Source organism: Trematomus bernacchii, unplaced genomic scaffold (genome assembly GCF_902827165.1).
Source record: "Trematomus bernacchii unplaced genomic scaffold, fTreBer1.1, whole genome shotgun sequence".
NCBI lineage: Eukaryota > Metazoa > Chordata > Actinopteri > Perciformes > Nototheniidae > Trematomus > Trematomus bernacchii.
The window spans coordinates 19,068,552-19,093,006 of record NW_022987564.1 but is presented as its reverse complement, the minus strand read 5'-3'; the positions used below and the strand labels follow the sequence as shown (position 1 = coordinate 19,093,006).

The window sequence follows — 24,455 nt, the reverse complement described above, 5'->3', positions numbered from 1 at the left end:
CCCCCCTGTGAGCCCACTGTGCTCTGATTGGTCAGCTCGCCAGCGGCGCCGGATTCATTTCAGAAGTGGGGGGGGTGGGGGCAAAAAGTGTGTGTCAATTTGACACACACTTTTTGACACTGTCAAATGATGGTCAAAGAAATGCTAAATCTACAGGCACTAGCGGAGTGGTAATCACTCCGCCTCTGGCTACAGGCATGGCCATATCCACCATTGAGGTCACCGAGGTCCGGACCTCGGTAATTTTTTCAAGGTGTATATAATAAAAGTTGTGAAATAACTGCACATAATTAACAGGGTTCCTTGTAGTAGTTCCATTTACTGGCAGTGGGGGCGCTGCATAACTACGTAGCCTGTATTAAAGCAAACAGAAGAAGAAGACATTAATTTATGCATTTAGCACTTTTTTTTAACACACTCTGTGAAAATGAGACTTTTCGTGGCTGTCCAGGAGGCTTGGGCACTTTTTCCAGTTATTAACTCCGGAATTTACAAAGCTGTCATCTCCACATTTGGAGAAAGTTACAAGCCGTTTGACAGCAGCAAATCTGCATATTTCACAGAAGGCTCGTTTAGTGGTTTTGCAAAGAATTAGCACTCTCTGTTTTTGTACCATTCTGCATTGAAGTACCTTTCTCTTTGCCCAAACGATCTAGCGGTCTCCTTTTTTTCTACAATTAGCTGTGCAGCTTTACCCTTCTCAGTGTCCCGACAACAAACCTCCACGCAGTCGGAACCAGCTTGTTTCGGTTCAACGATGCCGGCGGTTTTGACAGTCTCAGCGGTCGCAGAGTTGCTGCTTTGCGGTTCATCTGGCTGCGCTGCATGGTTCTAGGGTTGAAGGGCCAGGCTCCGGAGTTGTGGATGTCAGGGATGTGACATTGAAGTTGTTGACTGTATTTTATTTAATTATGCGCTGGTTCTTCTGACATGTTTGCGATATCAAGGCTGACACAGAACAACGTAGCAAAGAAACATATCTTGAATGTCGTGACAATGTCCTCTTTGATTGGATTAAAATGTACATATTCTTCCTGTTATGTGTGCCTGCTTTATTTGACCTAATGCAATATATGAGCCTCTGTTGCTGCCTGTAGCTAATGAGATTGTCTTATCATCTCCTCAATTTGCAAAAATAACAAAATATACACAGCTAGATCAGATAGCGTTCTTTTTAGATGCGACTTTAGAGTAGAGGGGAATTATTGAAACGGGACGTACAGTGTTCCGCGGCATCCGCCGCTGCAAAAATGTGGGGCAAGGCTGTAAAGTGGGGGGGCCCCTTGGCCCCCCTGCTTCCGGCGCCCCTGCAGCTCGCCCACTCTGTTCTGATGAGTCTACCACTATGGTCTACCACCGTTACAGCGGAACATCAGTGATTATGTGTTACAATGGCGTTAGCAACCAGAAAATGACACCAGTAAGGACAAACAGATGAGAATGCTGCGTGGGGTCTGGGTGCCGTGTTGGCGGGACGTTGCGCGGCTCGCTGCTGCGAGGAGCGGACAGTGTGAGCTGGGTTCATTTCCTGCTTGCTGCGTGGGGTCTGCGAGACAGCGAGACATCACGAATGGACGCGGGAAGGGGGGGATGCTGAGGGGGCTGCAGCACCCCCATCTGCGAGGCTCCACTAGCAAAACTAGCAAACTGAGTTACTTTATTTAAAGGTCTCATATTATGCTATTTTTAGGCATATCAGGCATATATCAGATAAATAAAAAAACATGTCTATAATGTGTTTTGCTCAAAATACCAAACAGATCATGCATTTTAGACATCCCTCATATCCCTCTATTTCAGGCCTGCAGGTTCGGGGTCCTTAGCTTGAAAAAAAAAAAAGAGGAGGGGGAGCTAATGCCTGCTCAGAATTCTATGAGATACAGCTAATGCTGCCGTGATTAAATGCCATATTATGTTCCAAACCACATCAACATCATTATTTCTGAAACAGTATGGAGCTCAAATGCTGCTATTCTTGCGGGTTTACCACAAGGTGAGTTCCTTTTTCTTATTTCCTGCTTTTTTACAAATACTCTGTCCAGTACAGGTTAGCTCTGAGTGTTAACGATGCTTGCTAATGTAAACAAAGACCATATTACGTCCAAAACACGTCCTGCATTGTTCCTGATAGCAACGTTTCTGATAGGGCCGTGGATCCACATTTCAGATATTACGTCATATCGGACGCAAATCTGGATCAGCTCCGTTGTTCCCCGTTTTTAAAGATTTGGGTGCGGAGGAAAAGAGAGAGGGTTTTGTTTTCTGACACTTTGTGAGTTCCCTGACACACCGGGGACACAAAAAGACATCAAAAAGTGCATTTTGCATGATAGGTCCCCTTTTAATGCTTAGAAGATTGTGAATTAACTCCAGGGATTGATCCCATTGATCTAATTTCCACCTCCTCGACTCCTCGACTCCTCGGTCCTCCGGTAGTGACCCGGAAATAGATTTCAGCGCGCCATGTTGAAGGACATCTAATTTCTCTAAATGCACATCGAGGATCGAGCATCGAGGAGGCTCTCTGGAGGAGCTATAACCGAGGATACACTGATGTACTGACTTATCTCAACCAATGACAGCTCTGCAAACTGCATCCCCTGGATATTATTTTAACTGCTTTAATCGCGACTCGATGTTAACAGTGAGAACAGCTGCTGAGGGCCGGGCAGAAAGCAGAGCAGTGTGTATAATATATATCACTCAGTAATATATATAACAGGCCTAAATGACAATCTTTATTTGTATGCTTTAGTTTAGTAGATATCTACAAACACAGTCGATATTTTTCTAAAACCATTTAGTGCTTCACATAATAAAATACACAACGGCTGTATCCTGATATTATATGCTTGAGGAGCTGTAGGTGTGTGTGGTACAGTGTGTGGGTGTGTTGTACAGTGTGTAGCTGCATGTGTATGCGTAGATGCGGCAGACAGACGGGTCTCAGTTGGTTTGGTGTCCTCTGCTTACTTTTAATAATTGTAAATACAAATGTTGGCCCGTAATTTCAATTCCCCATTGTAGCGACCAGAGAGAGGGGGGGGGGGGATATATCCAGTCTCTGATAGTGTTACGTTATTATGAGAGTGCTCTCACACTTGTTTGTATCTGAAATTGTATATATATATTTATATGAATATATATTATATATATATATATTAGGGCTGTCAAGTTAACGCGTTAATAACGCGTTAACGCAAAAAAGAATTAACGCCACTAATTATTTTAACGCAATTAACGCATGTGTATTTTTTGTCCTCGGCCGCCGTAGTTTCAGAGCGCATCGAGTTTAAAATACCATCGACAAGCTGATGCTGACAGCCCCGCTCCTACCGCCCGCTTGTGGCAGACCACACTTCCACGCTCACTGGCAGGCCCGGACTGGCCATCGGGAGGACCGGGAGGGAGTGTGTATGTGTGGCGCGACTCGCGCGAGCGAGGCACACCTTACGTGTTGTTGTTGTTAGCATCTGGTGCTAGCTAGCTGCGCTAACGGATATAAGGAGCTGTTTCAATGACATTTCGCCGACAACTGCGCCGAGCACTTGACTTTATGCAGGTAGCCAGACAGTGGGACATTGTACGCAGCACACTCAGCACGGATAGTACGCGCAACATGATTGCAGCATCCAGGCAGCTCCCGTTGGAGCATATATGCCTTGAGCTGCACATAGCTTCAACGATCCATCACAGTGTCCACACACACACACACACACACACACACACACACACACACACACACACACACACACACACACACACAGTATTATTGTATGAGAGAGGTTCCAGGTTGAATTGAAGCGAATATTTGTAATGTTCAGAGGTTGTTGTGTTTAATATTCATGAGAATATTTGTCATTGTTCAAATGATAATAAACAAACATATAAAGCATATTTGTCCACTCATATGTTGATAAGAGTATTACAAACTTGAAAGATATCCCTCTAAGGTACATTTAGAACAGATAAAAAATTTGCGATTAATTTGCGATTAATCGCGATTAACTATGGACAATCATGCGATTAATCGCGATTAAATATTTTAATCGACTGACAGCCCTAATATATATATATGTATATACACAGGAGCCATACTGCTATGGCTACCTGTGAATCAGCAGTTCTCTTCATGGCTCCAACGCTGTCGGCAGGCCCTTTCCCGTGACCAGATTCCAGGAACCTCTAGCAATATATATATAGTCTGTGAGCAAAACACATGGCTATAGGAATAGCTTTGCAAACATAATATGTTGCATAAAACCCCAAAAAGTGTACTTTATTTAAAGGGGACCTATCATGCAAAATGCACTTTTGTACGTCTTTTATACATGAATATGTGTCCCCGGTGTTCCAGGGAACTCACCAAGTGTCAGAAAACACAACCCTCTCTCTTTTCCTCCATACCCAAATCTCTAAAAACGGGGCTGCAACGGATCTGATACAGACTGATCCAGATTTGAACATTTCTCTGACGTCAGGACGGAGGAGCTGACCTATCAGGGGAATGAGAGGTTGCCGTGGCATGGTAACAGCATGGTAACGACGCTCGTAACTCGGCCCCCTCCTTTGCAGGGGGGCGTGGTCAGCTGCAGCGCATGCAAAGACAGGGTGGAAATGAGGCATGGTTAAAATGCATGATCTGTTTGGTATTTTGAAAAAGAAAACATATAAATATACCTTATATAGGTATGGCCCTACAATATATTATTCAAATATAGCATGATAGGTCCACTTTAAGAGATGATGTGTTCCATTCTTAAAGTTACACACTGATGTTCAGGCTTTAGAACACGTTTATTTCAAAATGATGGGAGTTAATTACTTACCATTCCATTTTGTCACTAATGAAATGATCATGTCACCACCAAAACTTTACCATATGTTTCGGTAGTTACTGTTTCGGTAGTTACAATTCTAGATAACTTTGAGCATAACTAAAGAATGCTAGCAAGCACATGGCTAGCATACACGTCTTTGAAGAGGTGTACAGACATGAAAACATATACTTTGCATAAAACCCCAAAAAGTTTACTTATTTGAAGAGCATAATTGTGCGGTAGTGTCAATTCTTAAGGTTACACGCCGATTTTCAGATTTTGGAACAGATTTATTTCAAAAGTATATGGGATTTAGCTACTTACCATCCAACCATGAGGTACAGAAGTGTCACTGCCTGATCAAAAATGCAGGGGTTAATCTTACAACTTCTGTTTAAACTTTATCATAAAGATCTTTGAAATACATCAATTAAAAACATCTAAAAAATGTTTTAAGTGGTATTTACAGAAATTGAAATGTAGATGTCAGGGTTTGGGACAGCTACTTCCCAATAGAAAGTACCCTATAAATGTTGCTTTTGTATATAGTTAGCTTATCACTATCTAATTAAATGTGTTTTTAAATAGACCATAAAATACTCTTAGTATTCAAAGCTATCAATCTGTCAATCCTTTCCGTGTCCGGGCCGGGTGAGGCATAAAATACTCTTAGTATTTACTAAGAGTATTTTAGTATTCATACATAGATATTTATCTATGCATGAATACTTAATTGTTTTGTTAAAGCGTTTTTCTCTTGTTGTAGGACCGCACTTTGAACTAACTCACCATAAAGAAAAAGACAATACAAAAAAATGAATTTTATTCTCTACAAGGTTATTCTGTATTAATGTATTACTACATTTGTATTTGCAAAATCTTAGCTATCCAGCCCTTTATTCTGTTGCATGAAACACCAATACATAGCCTTTCATTTTATTTTATATTTCTCCATAGGGCAGTAACAATCCATTGCTTTTTCTAACGTTTCTCAACATGATTATTTTCAATCCATTTCTAGATGGGTTTCGATAAAATAAAAAGAATACAATTTAGAGATGTTTTGTAATACTTTCAAAATCACAACGAATTGTGTAAAACAGTCAATATATTTATTTTCTTATTATTAATGTAAAGTTATTCTGGAAAATTGACCGTTTCCGCCATGACGTGTTCTCCGTTGCCACAGTAACCATTTGTTTTGTACATTACATTTGAGAGGCAGTTCGGCCGCCGAAACCATAGACGGTATCCACACTGACACTTTTATCCGGGTGTTTTTCAACTGCAAGTAACAAGGTATGGTATTAAATGACTTTCTTTAAAGTATTTTTATAAGGCTAGTGAGAAAAAAACACATTTCTCATGTTCGTTTGACACCAAGATAACAGCTAAAATAGTATAAACCACGTTATTTGGGGCTTGCTAACGTAAACAAAACATGTAACGGTTTAAAATGTTAGCTATCTACAAACAATTGTCTGGGCTACTTTACTAGCCAACATAACGTTTGTCATGGTTTAATGTACAGTATGTTCAATTTCATCAATCATCAACTCTCGAATCAATATGATCCATATTATGCCTTTTACAAAGAAAGATTGCATTTTGATTTTGATGAATTGTATAAATTGAACTTTAAAACTTGGTTTAAACATTTTTTTTTTATTTGATTGATTTAATTGTGAAACCCTTCAAGAAATATTCGTAAAAATACTTTTTTACTGTACTGTATTTCTATGTTTCTGTAGTGACAATTGTGGGAGAGGAAAAACATTCCAACACAGTCTGAAAATACAATGACGGTTATTTTTAACCTTTTTATTATTATTATTTCAAAAATATATCCAACCTGACTTTGAACCAATTCGGTAGAGTGGCCCATATAACAACTATATCGAAGTTCTTAAATAGGCTACAAAGTATACACCAGAGAGGGGAGCTGGACTCTGTGTCTATATTAATGATGCTTGGTGCTCAAACATACTCAAAGTTGATCGACAATGCTTACTTGATGTCTTTTTTTTCTTTTAAAATATTTCTATTCATTTTCAAACAAGAGTTGTTATACAATGTAGAATATACTCTTACAGTGGCAGGTCGTATTTAGGCAAACGTCAAATGTTCTATGGCAAAAGATGGCCATAATATCTGTCCAGAGAATTCATATGTGGCTGTAAAAAAAAATGATCAATTAAAAAATGTGTTATCATTTTGTATCTATCTATCTAATAATTGAAACTTGATCCCTGAACATAAAGAGATTTTGGTTTCTAGTTCCATCTCATATCAACTAACTAAGGTGGGATGCAATACATTTGCACTGGATGTGATTATGTCTTAATGTCCCTTTACTTTAGAAGTGCTTTCCTTAATCTTTCAACATAAGGCAGCCACATTTCCAATAATTTTTTCATATATGTTTTTAGTGACCTACCAGAGGAGCATAATGTCTACCCCGGACCGTAGCATCCAGCAGTGTGTTGGGCCTGATCTTGAGAATATCGAGGTGATGCGGAACCACTCTGTGCTCTTCAGAGCAGAATGCAAGAGGCTCATCCAGGATACTGACAAAGCGTGCAAACGCATGCAAAATGATGACAACAAGCAACTAGGTAAGTAGGAAGACAAATAAACACTGTAGCTCTAACACATAATGTTGTAAAGACCACAGAGCTGAATTGTTTTTCTTACCCCCCCCCCCCCCCCCCCCCCCTGCTGTTCAGATCAGCGGGTCAGAGACATCCAGTTTCTGAAGAAGGAGTTGGAGCTGAAGCTGGAGGAGATTATCCTGGAGATCGATGTCCTCATAGAGTTGCAGAGGAGAGTGGGGAAAGCCCTGGGGGCCTGCAGAGAGCCTCTGAGGGTCACCGTGGTCTGTCTGGAGGAGAGGTGAGCGGTGGTGTGAAGTAAAGTACATCTACTCAAGAACTGTACTTAAGTAACATTTACATTTTGGCTACTTTGTACTTCTACCCCACTACAATTCAGAGGTTAATGGTTTACTTTTACTCCACTACATTTTTTAAATACCTTTAGTTACTTTTCAAATGTTGATTCATGATTTGAATTATATTCAACACTTAAATCAGACTTTAGTTCCACCTGGAGTAAATTCACAAGCTACCCTGCAGTATACAAAGTCATTCAAACTAGCTGCACCTTTACCAGCTTTGATACTTCATATCATATATATTATTCTGAAATGCACCAATCTGCATAATGAGCACTTTTACTTTTGGTACTTTAACTATATTTAGATGCAAATACTTTTGCACTTTTACTTGATTAACATTTACAATTCAGGACTTTTATTTGTAACAGAGTATTCCTACACTCTGGTACTTCTTCTTTACATAAGTATAATATACTTCTCTAACCTCTGGAGGTGAGGCTTGAACCATCAGGAGAAACATGCACAATATGTATTGGGATTGGGAGCTATTGCTAGTTTTCGGTATCATGAAGTTCTAACTTTTACACTACTTTCTCTAACTATGAAGTTTACATGTTAAAAAAACCAATATCAGTAAGGATGAGTAGGTGATAATTGTTTTTTGTTGTTCCCTGGTTTTCAGAATGAAACGTGTTCCTCCTGAGAGGCTCCATGACGAGGTGGACAGAGAGCTGCTGAGGGAGAGGGGGGTGATCGAGGGAGTGGCTTCCCTTCTGCACCGTGTAGCCGAGCAGATCACTGAGCAGATACGGTAGGGAAGAAGAACTTTGTATGATCTATACAGGGGACCTTACCTTTCTAACGTAAATTGTCTATAAAACTGATAAGAAAATCGAATCACAAGATACGTGGCGCGGCAAATGAACACGGAACATGTTGCTTCGTGTTCCAGATTGAATCGATCCATTAAGTACCATCTGGAGCAGGATCTGAAGGAGAAGTTTGCAGCTCAGTGCATCGACAACTCGTGTGCCTTAATGACCACTCACTCCACCAACAACCAGCAGAGGCCCAAAAACACCCAAACTCTTCTGCAGAGGTAAACCATAAAGCCAGGAAAACAATATAACATATGTGTAAAGGCAGTTTCTAAGCTATTTTGAAATTCATGATTTCAATTAATTACATTACAGCACAGAAAAAAAGACATTTTGTTAGCTCCAGGTCTGTATAAGTTGTTTTAAACTCCCTCCTCTCTCAGCTTCACAGTGACTCCAGAGCAGTGGGAGAACATCTCGGACATCAACATCGCCAAAGCAGAGCAGCAGCAGGTCAACTCTCTGTCCCTGAGGGCCATGGTGGAGTCTCTCCTGGAGCAGACGCTGGCCGACATGCAGAAGCAGTTCCAGGCCACCACAGAAACATTTCAGCTCAACGTCCAGGAGATCAAGTCTGCAAAGGGACTGATGGAGGATCAGCTGGCTAAGGTAATACAGATGAATGTGAGGTGTGTATTCGGCAGAAAGAGGGAATGAGGTGAAAGGAAGTGGGAGGCAACTGTTGTAAAAGAGAAGAACTGGCTTGATTTATCATGTCAGTATTGATTTTTATTAAAGGGACAGTCCCATCAAAAGCATATTTTTTCTTTTACCTGAAATGCTATTTATCAATCTAGATTGTTTTGGGTTGAGTTGCCGATTGTAGAGATAAGCCCATAGTGATGTCTTTACAAATAACCAAGAAAAAATAATACCCAGTCAAATAGTCCACTGACTTTGTTGTGAGTTGCACGCTCCCTTGGGGGAAGTGATATGGAGGCCAAGTGTGGTTTGGTCAAAAGAAAGTAGTTGCTTTTGAGTTTTTTTTTAATGTATTTTTTTGGAGCTTTTGACCACCATATGCCATTATAGAGAAGGCAGACATCTCTACAGCACATATCTCCAACGCTTGCAATTCACACCAAAAGAATGTAGATTGATAAATAGCACTTGAAGTAAGATTAAACATATAACTTTTTTATTTTGAGGATGACGGCCCATTAAACATGGCCACCATCATCACTTGCCCAGATGATCCTTTCATTAAGAATAGACAGAACAAAAAGAAAGAAGCTTAATATCAGATTAGCGATTTCCTCTTATTTCACCATTAAATGAAAACACAGGTTAACCGGGTGTCTCTCCTCTCTCCTCTCTAGATTCTGTCTGAGTTTGCCAGCGAGCAGAGGACCAGAGAGGACCTGCAGGTGGCCGTCTCAGACAGCGAGCACGTCCTGAGTTTGGCTCAGGCCCGGCTGGTATTGCGCCGCCAGAGGCCGGGCAAAGAGCAGTGCCACGACCCGGCCCAGACCCAGCTGCTGGCCGAGGTGCAGCAGCTCAATGCTCACATCAACAGGTGAGGGCAGGGCTGCAGAATAGATTTGGCTAAATTGTATTTGAGTGAGCACATCAACAGTGTGTGTAAATGTGTAATCTGTAAACATAAAACATTTTCCACAAATATAAAAAAAATGTATAAACTCGCCAAACTAATAAATATAAAACCAATATGCAAATATAAAAACGAATTACACAAAAGGAAAACTTATCTGTGAACTGTTATCTTTTTATTGTGAATCAAATGGCATTTGTGGATGTCTATTCTCCGCTATTGTTCAAGTTTTGGACAGGTTTTTTTTGCCAGGCTTTAACAAAAACAAATCTTAAAATAAATAAAACAAAGTGGAAATAATCAAACATTATGATGATGCAAATGGAAGTGAAAGAAAACATGTATTTTTTTTTCTTATATTTTTTACCTAGCCTACCATGTTGTCAATGTCTGATTTAGATGGATTACGTATAGATCCATGCCATTTCTGATTCCAAAAAATAAATATGGTAACTTCTTCCAGTATTGGCTGATGTAGGCTATTGTTCAGAGATGTTTTCAGTCGTCTCCAGCGAGTCATTGTGTGTCTCTCTCTCTGCGCTCTCAGACTGCACGAGGCGGCGTCCCGCTCTGAGGAGCAGCAGAGGGCTCTGGTGCGCTGCCAGCTGGAGCTGCAGGAGAACATCGAGAGGAAGGGCAGCTCGCTGTACATCGACGAGGTCGTCTGCGCCCAACACAGGGAGCCCATCATCATACATAACTTCTGAACCACTGGAAATTATTGAAATAAAGGTCACTTCAAATAATATGTGTCTATTTGCAGACATGCAGCGTGGAATACATTGTTTCAATGACTTGATAACTTAACCATGACTTAATTATTTGTTAAAGGTTTTTTGTCATTTCCACCCACTAAAAATGTATCAGGCAAGAAGCCCTTTTCAGCGTTCAGAATCTTAATAAATACAACTCCTAGAGAGCCTTGACATTTGGTAGAAACACAGATAAAATCTTAACCACAAAATACAAAATGGTAAAAAGGCACATGCAGATGTCATATTTGTATTACTGGCCCTTGAAATAAGAAAAAGTGCATAATTGGTGCTTTTGGGGCCACAGGCAGTCCTCCTAAGTTTACACATATGGACATTTTCATACATCCCCATAGCATTACAGCAATTGATTGATGTTGTACCAAATTTCAGGGGCATAAACATAATCTGACTTGTTGCAACTTGACATGCCAACGTTGTAATTTGTTGCCTTTTTGAGCAGTCAAAATGGTGATGTGGAATCATTCCTGCAACCCTGAAAATGTGTGTGAAAAAAGGGTCTATAAGTGCGCATTCTGTGTGTAAAGTTACAAGTTCCTTACATGTTGTCTTCACGTTTACATTTAACAATCATTTCTTAAATTACATTTAAGAAATGCTGACTATAACCCACAGAACACCATCCCCACCGTCAAGCATGGAGGTTGAAACATTATGCTTTGGAAGTGTTTCTCTGCTAAGGGGACAGGACGACTTCACTGCATCGAGGACTGGAGAGGATGTGCGGGGCCGTGTACCGTAAAATCTTGGCCGATAGCCTCCTTGCCTCAGCCAGGACACTGAAAATGGGTCATGGATGGGTCTTCCAGCAGAACAATACATCTAAACATAAGGCCAAGGCAACACAGAAGTGGCTATAGAATAAGCACATTTGGGTGATGGAGTGGTTTAGCCAGTCTCTGGACCTTATTCCCATAGAACATCTGTGGAGGGAGCTGAAGCTTCGAGATGCGAAGCATGAGCCTCAAAACCTTCAGGATTTGGAGAGGATCTTCAGAGGAGTGGACCACAATCCTTCCTGAGATCTGCACAAACCTGGTGACCAACCACAAGAAGCGTCTGACCTCTGTGTGTCCAACAAGGGTATCGACTACACCAAGTTCTAAGACATGTTTTGTAAGGGGATCAAATACTTATTTCCAGAGGTGGGGACTCGAGTCACATGACTTGACTCGAGTCAGACTCGAGTCGCATATTTTTTGACTTGAGACTTGCTTGACTAACATTGATAAAAGACTTGACTTGACTTTGACTTGGTATTCATGACTTGAGACTTGACTTAAGCTTGAGACAGATGACTTGAAAGGACTTGACTGTTTAAAATTAAATATTTGCGTTTGTTTTTGTAGTGAGATATTACGTTTAGTTTTTTCGAAAAACGTGATTGGGTGATCATAGCGCCGTGCGCGCAAACCTGGCAACCCACTAGACGGCAGGACTGTCAGTTAACATGGCAGCGGCTAGCGTTACTCCAAAAATAGTGAAGTTTGGATTCAAGGATTATGTTGTCGATGACGCTAATAAGAAGAGAACAGCGGTATGCAGGGTCTGCAGCATAAAGATCAGTGACACGACCACCACAACATCCAACTTCATTCGTCACTACAAAAAACCCACAGAGAAAGGTGCGTGAATGTGTTGTGTTAGCTAGAAAGCTAACGTTAAGTTTAAGCTACGTTAGACTTGGTTTCAAATCGATTAAGCATTGCAAAGAGAAGACAAAACGGTAAATGAACACTAGAACCGCCAAGGGATTCATTTGTACTAACCCTGATACTGACGGGCTGTCAGGAGAGAGAGAGAGAGGAAAAGAGATGCCTCGTTTATTTCCCCTGTGTTATTCTCAGAAGTTACTGTAAACTGTTGAATAATGTAGTTCATCTACTTTTAGTAGTTTGTTTAAATGTTTTAATTATGTTGTTTTTGTTTGTAGAAGTGCATCATTCCTTGATTTATTGTAAAATGAATCTGAACTTTTTGATCTGTTATGATGATAAACTGAAGCCATTTCAAAATTAACTGAGTTTTAAATCGTCCTACTTAGTTTATAAGGAAATTATGAAGAGGAACAAATTAAATTATTTGAAAGTGATATCTATGTAGGTGCTGACGCTGTTGGCGGTTCTAGTGTCAACAGACATTTAAATTAAATATGTGTAATGGCAAATGCCATATATGACTTTCTTACCTGGAATTCTGCCTTTTTGAACAGACTTTTTGATTGAGTCCTAGCTATATTGTCTGCAGTTCTAGGGTTAATATGAATCTAATATGATTGTCATCGGTCTAAATTAGATTTCAAATGATTAACTGTGTATGTAATGAAGATCATAGTGTGGGTTGAATCCATTTTCATAACCACTGTCTTTTAACGGATTTAAATGCGGAAACTGGGCTTATTCATCAGAATTTCGTATGACTTGACTTGACTTGCTTGACCTGAGCAATGACTTGACTTGACTTGCTTGACTCTCACCACAGTGACTTGGGACTTGCTTGATACTTGTAGGTCAAGACTTGAGACTTGCTCATGACTTGCACATGTAGGACTTACTCCCACCTCTGCTTATTTCCCACTGTTAAATGCAAATCAATTTTTATCTTTTATATAATGTCAATTTCTGGATTTTCTTTTTGATATTCTTACTCTCACTGTTTATATAAACCACCATTACAATTACAGACTCTACATTTCTTTGTAAGTGGGTAAACTTACAAAATCGGCAGGGGATCAAATACTTATTTCCTCCACTGTATAGATGGTTGTATTTGTACATCAAAGTAATTAGCCAGGACATGATTATTTGTTAAAAGTAAATACAGTTCAACAGGGCAATCAGTGTCAAATCTCATTTTATAAAAGTTGGACAATCTTTTGTTAAAGATTATAAGATATAATAAAAAAAAAAGCTGCTGTTTGTTTTGACTAACTCAGTTAGGTGTTGATGTTATTAGATGACATATTTTTGAAGGATATTTTACTGTAAGATATACTAATAAAATGTGGGTCTACCTGTTCGTTACATTGCCAGTGTTTTATGTTACTGCCTCATGAATCAGCATGGACCAAATGTTTTCCTCCCTGTTAAACAAAAACACTTACCATGTCCATTTAGTTTTGTTGCAATGTTTAATTCCAGCTTTTCAACTTCAAAAGTGAGCTTTGTTAATTATACGGCTGTCCATGATTAAATAAACAGACATAATAACATCACCTAAACAGTATATCAAATATGTTCATCAGTGCCCTGTCCTACGAATCCAGTTCAACATATCCTGGATATTTTTTGATTATCTGGCTTAACTAACCCTAACAAACGCAATCTCGCTAAGTGGTCCAACGACGCTGATTATCAACTCGGTAAATCAACCCAGGGGGTCCTTCTCAGGTCGATTTAGGCCCCGGCTCCACGGGAACGCATACGGCAAAACGCATCGGAGTAACGCAAACGCAAACGCAAAAAAGCTTCCGCCCACACGCAATATACACCGGATTGTGTCAAGCTCCACGAGACGGCTCCGTTTACATCATAGACTGTATATATAAATGGACGTAGGGTCCGTGACGTCACCCATAGGATTCTGCAGAGTTGCCGAGAAGCCCTTAGTAGGCGGAGTCGGCCACTAACGGCTCGACAGTGGCGTCAGAGTTCCACTCCCGCCTGCTCCAGCCTGCTCCAAATAAGGGCAAAGAGGCGGAGCCGAGGCGGGACCTGCTGCCTCCGGGCTGGAAGTTCCAGAGCTAGCTCAAGCTACCAAGCTAAGCTAACATGCTCACTATCTGCACACTGCCGTCGCATTTTACGTTTCTAAGGTAAGCGGACATGAGACTATTCAGCAAAACTAGTTTTTAGCATAATACTTCAGAATCTTAAAATCCCTTAACGTTTGTATGCAATTGTGCTAAATTAAACACTGGAATCAAGCAAATATTAATATGTTTGCATGACATTAGTTATTTATATTTTGCCATCACTTAATTATACGTTTAATACATTTAAGTTAAGCTAAGGTACATGTGATGATAGCTAGTTAGTGCTCTTACCTGTGAGGCCTCCTCCAAACAGCATTATAACCAGACTGTATCATTAAAACTACAAGTACCAGTTCTAGGTCCTTGACTTTAGACAAACAATTCAAAAGACAAAATGTATTTAAAGACCAATCTTTATTTGAAGGTGCCTCTTAACCTGAGATATTAGTTATACAGTAATAGTATTGACAATCTAAAAAAACTGAGCAACTCAACAGTCAACTTTATATTTCTTATAGTCTAAAGCATTTATTATTTTCATTTTTCCCCTCTCATATTCAGTGTGGATGGATTGAGACAGCGTGGTGTCCAGAGAGCTGCAGAGACTTCAGAGAGAAACCTCCGTGTGATGGACGTCCTGTCTGTTGGTTTGGAGAGGACTGAGGGTCTTTCCTCTGTGAGGAGGACCAGGCCTGATGGAGGAGCCCATGCATAGCTGATACCACCTGATCAGGCCTAGTCTGTCACTTTATTTGACTAAATGTGTTTACTTATACATTTAATAGGTTTACATCTTCTGTCCATATGTGCTTTTTATTTAAAACATGTTTGATTAACTTTTGGTTCACATTTCAATAAATTGAATTTGTATTTGCACTCCTTTTGTCCATTATTCTTACTGAAAATGTTAGATTACACATTCACATCTGACTGAAGATTGGCCCCATTTATTTGCGTTGCAAACTCTGCGGTACAAGGTACATGTTGTGAAGCTCATGAAGTGAGGCAAATAGAAATAATCAGCTGATGGAGTGTAGATGTGGAAATAGGTGCATTCGATCAGCTGACTGTGTTTTCACAATAAAAATAGTTTCTTAGTGAATGTCCTGTACTGCTCTTAACATCTCATAACATCAGCTTTTAATTTTCCTCTTGGATGTTCTTCTTGACCCTCAGAGAAAGAGGAGATGCTGAGTCGTGTCTTTCAGGCATGTCCTTTCCTAACAAAAATTACAGGAAACATAAAACATATTATTGCAGAACAAGTGTGTTATTTATGAAAGAGGTGTGTTTGTGTTTAGGGGGCTGTAGATATAATTATTTTGTAATTGTAATGTTTTTTTTTATTTCAACAGTGAGCTACAAAGACAATCAGATTATGAATGAACAGTATGAAATTCATCAACATTGAAATATATTTTATTATCAAAATAATATTTAACTGTTATTAAAACAAGCTTGCTCTGTTGTCTCACTGAAAGAATAACTTTTACCACGTTTTTACAGACAATATTGAGAGATAAATAGCAGTTGTCACTATGCGTTAAATATCTTTGCCTTCAATACATTAAATTAGAAAGCTGACAGTCATATTGCTTGTTAACATCTAAATGTAACCCTTTGCATGGAAAAAAACCCTCAACTTCACTGATGTGTAGGTGATCTAGTATTTAGTATTGTTTAATGGAATGTATATCAGTGTATTAAAGTCAATACTTCATTTATTTAAACCAATATCTTTCTTGATTCTTTGTACAGTATGAAAAAAGAGTATTTGCACCTGTGCATTGGAGTTGGTGAGATATCGATTACGTACGGTACGTGACGTACGTGACGTGATTCAAGATGGCGCCTGTGTCGGCTCGCCGCTCGCTAAGCTCTCTAACTTTAGCTGTCCTGTTTTTGTTTTATGTTTGTCAGAATGTCTCTGCTCTGCTAGTTTATGATCGCCAAGCTCTCCTCCACCTCAGACCCTCACTGGAGTTGATATTGCTGCCCAAACCGACATCTGGCAACCATAAATCGTCTCCCCCCCCCTCTACTGTCGGATATCCCCACCTACCTGCGCAGGTTGCCCTGCATCCTGCCTCGCCGAAAGCGCTTTCGACGACGGGGAAAGCGTGGTGGTGCACTGGTCCATCTGAAGGCATACCTGACGGCTTCTTCCGTGAATTATCCACGCCTCGGATGTCACGGCCCTCCTGCTGCACGCCAAGTGAGGGATCGGTGGATTCGCCCCGTTTTTCCGGAGCTCCGGACTCTGAGGGGCCCGCTGGCAGCTCCTCCTGCCCGACTGACTGCTCCCGGCCCGCGCGGCGTTCAACACGCACATCTTCGTCAGCTGAGACGCACTACACCTTCGGCTAGCCCGGAGCGAAAACTTTGCATGGCTTTGCTAAATGATAGGTCGATAGCAAACAAAACGTTCCTGCTAAACGACTTCTTCACCTCTCGTAAACTGGATTTTATGTTCCTGACGGAGACCTGGGTCCACGCTGGCGAGTATACACCGTTCTCTGAACTTCTTCCTCCTGACTGTACATTCTTCAGCTCCCCCCGTGCCACTGGCCATGGTGGGGGCATAGCATCAGTGTTTAGAGCTAACCTCCAATGCCGATTGCTTCACCCTGTATCTAGCTATGCCAGCTTTGAGTTGCAGCTCTTTGAACTGAACCCGGCCTCGCCTATACTCTGCGCAGTCGTGTATCGTCCGCCAAAGTGTAATAAGGATTTCATAAATGACTTTTCTGACTTTCTGTCCGGGATCATGGTGAAATATGATCGTGTTTTGATTTCCGGAGACTTCAATGTCCATGTGTGTTGCGAGTCCAAACCTCTGGTTAGGGACTTTTTAAATCTCCTTGATTCTTTTGGTCTCGTTCAGTCCGTGGCTGGCCCAACACACGAAAAAGGACACACTTTGGACTTAGTATTATCGTTTGGACTGTCTGTATCTGTGGATGAAATATGTGCAGCAACGCGTATCTCAGACCATTTACCGGTTCTGTTTACAACCACCATCCCTTCCGCAGGAGTCGAATCACGTGCCCCGGCGCGTCGTCTGCGTTCGATTAACCCCTTGACTGCCTCACAGTTCTCTGATGCTTTTAATGCTTCTCCGATCTGTAAATTAGATGTGAACTGTGCTTTTAATGCTGATGAGCTTATCTCCATGTTTGACTCGACATGTACACTAATACTGGATTCTGTTGCTCCTTTTACGCTTAGATGCACCAAAGTTCTATCAGAGCCGTGGCTCAATGACTGTACTCGTGATCTTCGCGCTTGCAGGCGTGCAGAGAGAAAATGGAAAAAGGATAAACTCCATGTCTCCCTAGAAATCCTTCGTGCTTGCCTTTCCGACTACCAGACGGCAGTCAAAGCAGCCAAAACAGAGCACATTTCTCTGCTAATCTCCAAAAACAGCCATAAACCTCAGGTTCTTTTTAATGTCCTCAACTCTATCATTAATCCCTGTGATGTTTCTTCTATTGTCCCATCGACTACTCTCTGTGATAAGTTTCTTAAATTTTTTATTGAAAAGGTATCTGCTCTTAGGCTAGCCCACACTAGTGCTACCCCAGATCCTGCTCCTTTTCTGTGCCCTGCTGTCCTCGACCACTTTGACCCTGTATCCCTCTCTTCTCTCTCGGATGTAGTCAAGCACCTGCGGCCGACAAACTGCACCTCAGACAGCATTCCCTCTCGCCTTCTCAGAGATGTTTTAGAATCAGTTGGAGCAAGTATTTTATTACTTTTAAACACCTCTCTTACCTCAGGATGTGTCCCAGCTGCCTTCAAACATGCCGTGGTTAAGCCACTCCTTAAAAAGAAAAATCTCGACCCCTCCATTCTCGCAAATTTTAGGCCCATCTCCCAGCTGCCTTTTTTATCAAAAGCCCTGGAGCGAGTAGTCTACGCCCAGCTGCAGTCTTTTTTAACCACGCATGGAATCCATGAAAAGTTTCAGTCTGGCTTCAAACCCATGCACAGCACTGAAACAGCTCTTTTAAGAGTTTTTAATGATCTGCTCCTAGCCGCCGACTCAGGCAGCCCAGCTGTCTTGGTGCTGTTAGACCTGACAGCTGCCTTTGACACTGTGGACCATAGCATCCTGTTGTCACGGCTTGAACAGTCCGCTGGCATCACAGGCTCTGCCCTTGCATGGTTCAGGTCCTACCTGACAGACCGTAGCTTCTCGGTACAGCTAGGTGCCTTCTCCTCTGCCAAAGCCCCTCTTACCTGTGGGGTTCCCCAAGGCTCGATTCTGGGCCCCATCCTTTTCCTACTGTACATACTGCCCCTAGGTTCAATACTCACAAAACATAACATTCCCTTCCACTGCTACGCCGACGATGTACAGATATATCTGCCTCTAAAAGCAAATGTCACACACTCACTACAGCAGCTGATGGACTGCTTAGCAGAGATTAAATCCTGGCTGAGCAAAAACTTCCTCAACCTCAACGAGAGCAAGACTGAGGTCATCTTTTTTGGACCGCAACCTCCAGCCTCTCCGGTTGATATTCTGGGCTCTCTCAAAAAAAACATCCTCCCCTCGGTCATGAACCTTGGAGTGACATTCACCAGCACTTTTAAATTTGACAAGCAGGTTAGCACCGTAGTAAAATCCTGCTTTTTTAAAATAAGACTATTGGCCAAAACCAAGTCGTATTTATCTTTTAAAGACTTGGAAAGGGTTATCAACGCCTTTGTAACCTCGAGACTGGACTATTGTAACGCTCTGTATGTGGGTATGGACCAGGCCTCAATCAAACGCTTACAGCTAGTCCAAAACGCGGCTGCACGTTTACTGACTGGTCACAAAAAGCGCGACCACATCACCCCTATTCTGGCCTCATTACACTGGCTTCCAGTTCGGTTCAGAATTGATTTTAAAGTCCTTTTATTTGTTTTTAAAGCACTAAATGGGCTGGCTCCGGCCTATATAACTGAACTGCTCCAGCGCTACACCCCAGCCAGAGCTTTAAGGTCTGCTGACCAGCTGCTGCTGGTAGTGCCCAAGACCAGGCTAAAAACCCGAGGGCACCGAGCCTTCGCAGCAGCTGGCCCCAGGCTCTGGAACACTTTGCCCCTCCATGTGAGGTCGGCCCAGACCCTAGGGGTTTTTAAATCCACATTAAAAACACACTTCTTCTCTCTGGCCTTCTAATTAGAGCGGAGCATGACTCCTGACTTTTCCGTGTGTTTTATATCTGTTATAGTTATATCTGTTGTAATTTATTGTCGTTTATTGTGTTTTGTAGTAATGTGTTTTTTATTACATGTACAGCACTTTGGCTCGACCAAAAATCGCTTTTAAATGTGCTTTATAAATAAAACCTGATTTGATTTGATTTGTGCTGAAGTTCACTGCTGTGAGGAGTCCAGTTCTGTCTCTCACTCTCTGGTCCAGCCTGTCTGCATAACCTGGGCACTTTAAACAAACAGATATATATGTAAAGAACCATGTGTACAAACAATATAACTTATTATATTCTGTTGAACATGTTGGATTGTGTATTGTCCGAGTCAGGGTCCTTTTTATTTTACTGTAACTTTGGAAGTTGTGTTACCAATGCTTACTATTTATTTGATACCAATTTGGTAATGCAATTAATAAAAACAACAAGGTTTGGGTTCGTTCTTCAGATGACTGTGATGTTAACGTGTAAGCTCAATAATGAACTCCAGCTCAACCAACCATATTGTAATATCTAAGTTATTGCGGCAGTAAACTTTCAAACAAAGTGCCGCGAGGGACTAAACAAGAGAAAAAACACTGTGGACGCGCAAAAACTCAGTCTTTCCAAACAGTATGCGTTTGACCTTTTATTTTCTTAGCAAAAGTTCAATAGTCCATATCCATATGTATATTATGCGTGCATGTGTGCATGCGTCCGTGCGTGCGTGCGTGCGTGCGTGGGTGCGGTCAACAAAAATTGTCCTTCTCCAGTTCACTCCCCCTCCATCTATCACAAAATGTGCAGGTAAAAGCAACCGCAAACGTCACCACACAAATCCTTAGACCACCACCTAAAGTGACTCAAAAACATGTCCCGTAATAAACACAGAAACTACTACTTCAAATGTGGCTCCTACATTCCGGCCCCTAATTATATCAACACAATAATTACACAACTGAAAAATGATGTAGGAGACAATCAAGGAAAAAACTTTTAAGGATAAAAACGTCCTTTGTTAAAGTGTCCTTTTCTTCTTTAGGCAAAAAAGAAAAAAAATATATAGTTTGTTAGCCTATGAAGGAGTGATCTTTACTATCACTTGGTAAAAAGTCAGAAAAAACGTCAATGTCAAGGTCTATGAAGTTCAATAACCCACTAATTTCCTCACGGCTCTTCTGCTTCCTGTAGAAGGCAGATCTTTGTGATAGGCCTGTCCAGATAGCTAGTTTTTGTCTTCACTCGCACCTGACGTACAAGTCCTCTTCTGTCTGGAATGGTTTGTACAATCCTTCCTGTAAGCCATGAGTTGCGAGGTGCTGAGTCATCGACTATGAGCACAGCAGCAGGTTTTTCAACCTAAGGATCCAACCAACCGTCTTCTTCAGGTGGATCCAAGAAGAGAAGTAATTGATCAATCGGGTTACAGCATCCATTTCTTTTTCAACCTGCACAGCGTTCACATTCAGACTTATCTTGACCTCAGGGTCTTCTGGTGCCATTTCAGAGCCATCAGGGTTCACAGGCCACTGTTCTTCAGGTCCAGTGAGAAACTGAGGTCCAGACACCCATGTGTCATCTTTCAGGAGCGTTTCCACTTTGACTCCCCTGGAAGCCCAGTCGGCAGGATTGCTTGCGGTGGGAACATATCTCCACTGAGATGGATTTGATACGCTGCGTATTTTTGAAACCCTGTTTGCGACAAAGGTTCGAAACCTTAAGGTCTCATTACTGATGTACTTTAATACGGAAGTACTATCAGTCCAAAAGATGGAGTCTTTAAGTTGCATTTGCAGCTCCTTCCTACACATCTTGTCCATACGACTTGCAACCACGGCAGCCGTCAATTCCATTCGAGGGATGGTTATTGGTTTCAATGGGGCCACTCTAGCTTTTCCCATAATGAAGACACAGTGCCCTTGTCCTTTGATGTTATGTAATAACAGGTAAGTCACTGTTCCATAGCCGTCTTCACTTGCATCTGCAAAGTGGTGTAGCTGAGCAGAGGTCATTTCCCCAAAATCCACCGGTTTTAGGCATCTGTCAACTTTAAACTCTTCAAGATTGCAGAGCTCCTTCAGCCAACTTTTCCACTCTTGTGCAGCTGAGGCTGGTATAATATCATCCCAACCAAGTTCCCTTCTGCACAAGTCTTGAAGAATCATCTTGGCTGATAGGACCACAGGTGCCAATATTCCTAATGGGTCAAAGATTGAGCTGACCATGGAAAGGATCCCTCTTCTGGTTATGGGTTTGTCCTTGATCATGATCTTGAACTTCAAGACATCTGACTCAACACACCACTGTACGCCCAATGCTCTTTCCACAGGGAGTGTGTCATTATCCAAGTCCAGATCCTTAACTTCTTTCGCTCTCTCCATCGAAGGTATAGCAGCAAGCACGGTACGTCTGTTGCTAATCCACTTTGTGAGATGAAAACCCCCTTGAGCACAAAGTGCACAAAGGTCATGATAGAGTGCCACTGCATCCTCCTCTGAGACCACAGATGTTAGACAATCATCAACATAGAAATTGTGCAGGACAGTGTTGATTACTTTGGGGCTGAACTGCTCCCGATGGTCCTCTGCACACTTTCTAAGGGCAAAACTAGCACAACTTGGCGACGATGTAGCTCCAAACAGATGTGCAACCATTCTGTGCTCTTCTAAGTTCTGATGATGATCTCCATTTGGCCACCAGAGAATCCTCAACAGATCTGAATCCTCAGCTGGTACTCGAACCTGATGAAACATGGCTTCAATGTCTGCCATGAGTACAACAGGTTCCTTTCTGAATCTTGTCATGACTCCAACCAGTGTGCTGGTAAGATCTGGTCCCTGTAAGAGCTGCGCATTCAGCGATGTTCCCTGGAATGTAGCTGCACAGTCAAATACGACCCTGATCTTTTTCTTCTTTGGGTGGTATACACCATGGTGTGGTATATACCATACCCTGCCGTCACTGCGTTCCAGATCCACAACTTGCACTTTCTCTGCATAGCCCTTTGAAAGGATGTCATTCATGAAAGCGGTGTAATCAGCATGAAATGAAGCATCTTTATCAAACCTTCTCTTGAGGCTCAGTGTACGTTGTTCTGCTACTCTCCTGTTGTTTGGCATACTAACATCCCTTTTCCTTAAAGGTAAGCGAATACAGTAATGGCCATCCATCAACTTAGCAGACTTTGTGACGTACTCCATAAAGTGACAGTCCTCTCTTGACGGTCCCATCTGCTCATCCTGACTGCATTCAGGGAAATCAGCCTTTAGCTGCTGCTTCCACAGATCTTCAAGGTTTGCAACAGATATCCTATTGACAGTGACATCTGGCTGTCCACAAGTAATTTCACTACTCCTGTCTCCTCTGAGAGGTCCATTGACAGTCCAACCCAGCATAGTTTTGACTGCATATGGGCCCCCGTCTACACTCCGAATAACTTCTCATGGCTCCAGTGCCTCAGGAACATTAGTCCCAATCAACAGGTCCACATCTGAATCAAACTCAGTAATCATTACATGTTTCAGGTGAGGCCATCTCTGAAGGTCTTTCTGCTGAGGAATGTTGCCTCGATGAACTGGCATAGTTTTCTGGGTGTAGGTGTCAGGCAGCTCACAATAATGACTGCTGTCTAATCCAGCCACATGCAGGTCAGAAACAATGTGACTTCCAACTATTTTCTCCTGACCCATTGTCCGAAGGAGAATGTCTGTTCTTCTTCCCCTGAGATTCAGCTTGTTCATCAGCCGCTCCGTGCAGAATGATGCTGAGCTCCCAGGATCCAGGAAGGCATATGTTAGGAATGTTTCATGTCCCTTCTTAGACTTTACTTGAATAGGCACAATGGAGAGAGTACAATCTGGCTCACCGGCCCCTGTAAGACCACTGGACTGAACGGAGATAAGAGCACTGCTTATAGCTTTTCCTTTAGCTTGCATTGTGTCAGTTTCTTTCTCTTTCTGATAGATATGAAGTATGCTTGGGTGCTTCAGACTGCATACTTTGCACGAGAGGCGTTTCCTACAGTCTTTACTCATGTGCCCAATACTCAAGCATCCAAAACACACACCGTGTTCCCTTAAGAAAGCGATTTTCTCACTATGAGCCTTTCTTTCCAGTTGAAAACACAGATCCAGTATATGTCTACCTCCACAAAACAGGCAAACACTTGTACCTAGTGAGCCTCTCTCCTTCATTCTTATTTCAGGTTCCACTTTCTTTTCCGCTGTCGTAATAGTAGTAGCAAAGCTGCTTCCCCTCATCCTTGAACGAGGTTCAAACTTAGCTTTCCTCACATCTTTGTTGGCTGCTGGTGGAGTATCCTGTATATCTCCAAACAGTGGATCGCTCACAATATCCACCTGTCTTTCAATGAAATTAACAATATCCATGAATGTAGCTCTCCGGCCCTGCCTTTTCTGTAAGTCATAGGCCAGAGTTCTCCATTTGTCCCTATATTTGTAGGGCAACTTTTTTATGATGGCTAGCATATTGCTAGGCATGTTCAACTCACACATGTATTCAAACTCTTCCATGACGTTGCAGCATCCTCTCAGAAAGAGACCGTAAGCTTGCAGAGCTTGCACATCTTCTACTTTTATT

The 24,455-nt window shown here is 41.7% G+C and overlaps 1 protein-coding gene across 1 annotated transcript; it reads left to right on the top strand.

Annotated features, from left to right (window-relative positions):
* The first annotated feature begins 6,040 nt into the window (after nucleotides 1–6,040).
* Nucleotides 6,041–10,892, top strand: tekt1 (tektin 1). Its single transcript, XM_034124855.1, has 8 exons — nucleotides 6,041–6,119; nucleotides 7,250–7,435; nucleotides 7,547–7,712; nucleotides 8,399–8,527; nucleotides 8,669–8,815; nucleotides 8,978–9,203; nucleotides 9,914–10,110; nucleotides 10,694–10,892. Exons 2-8 carry the CDS (start codon nucleotides 7,270–7,272, stop codon nucleotides 10,851–10,853), a joined length of 1,191 nt encoding a protein of 396 aa, XP_033980746.1. The 5' UTR covers nucleotides 6,041–6,119; nucleotides 7,250–7,269; the 3' UTR covers nucleotides 10,854–10,892.
* Nucleotides 10,893–24,455: the final 13,563 nt, after the last annotated feature.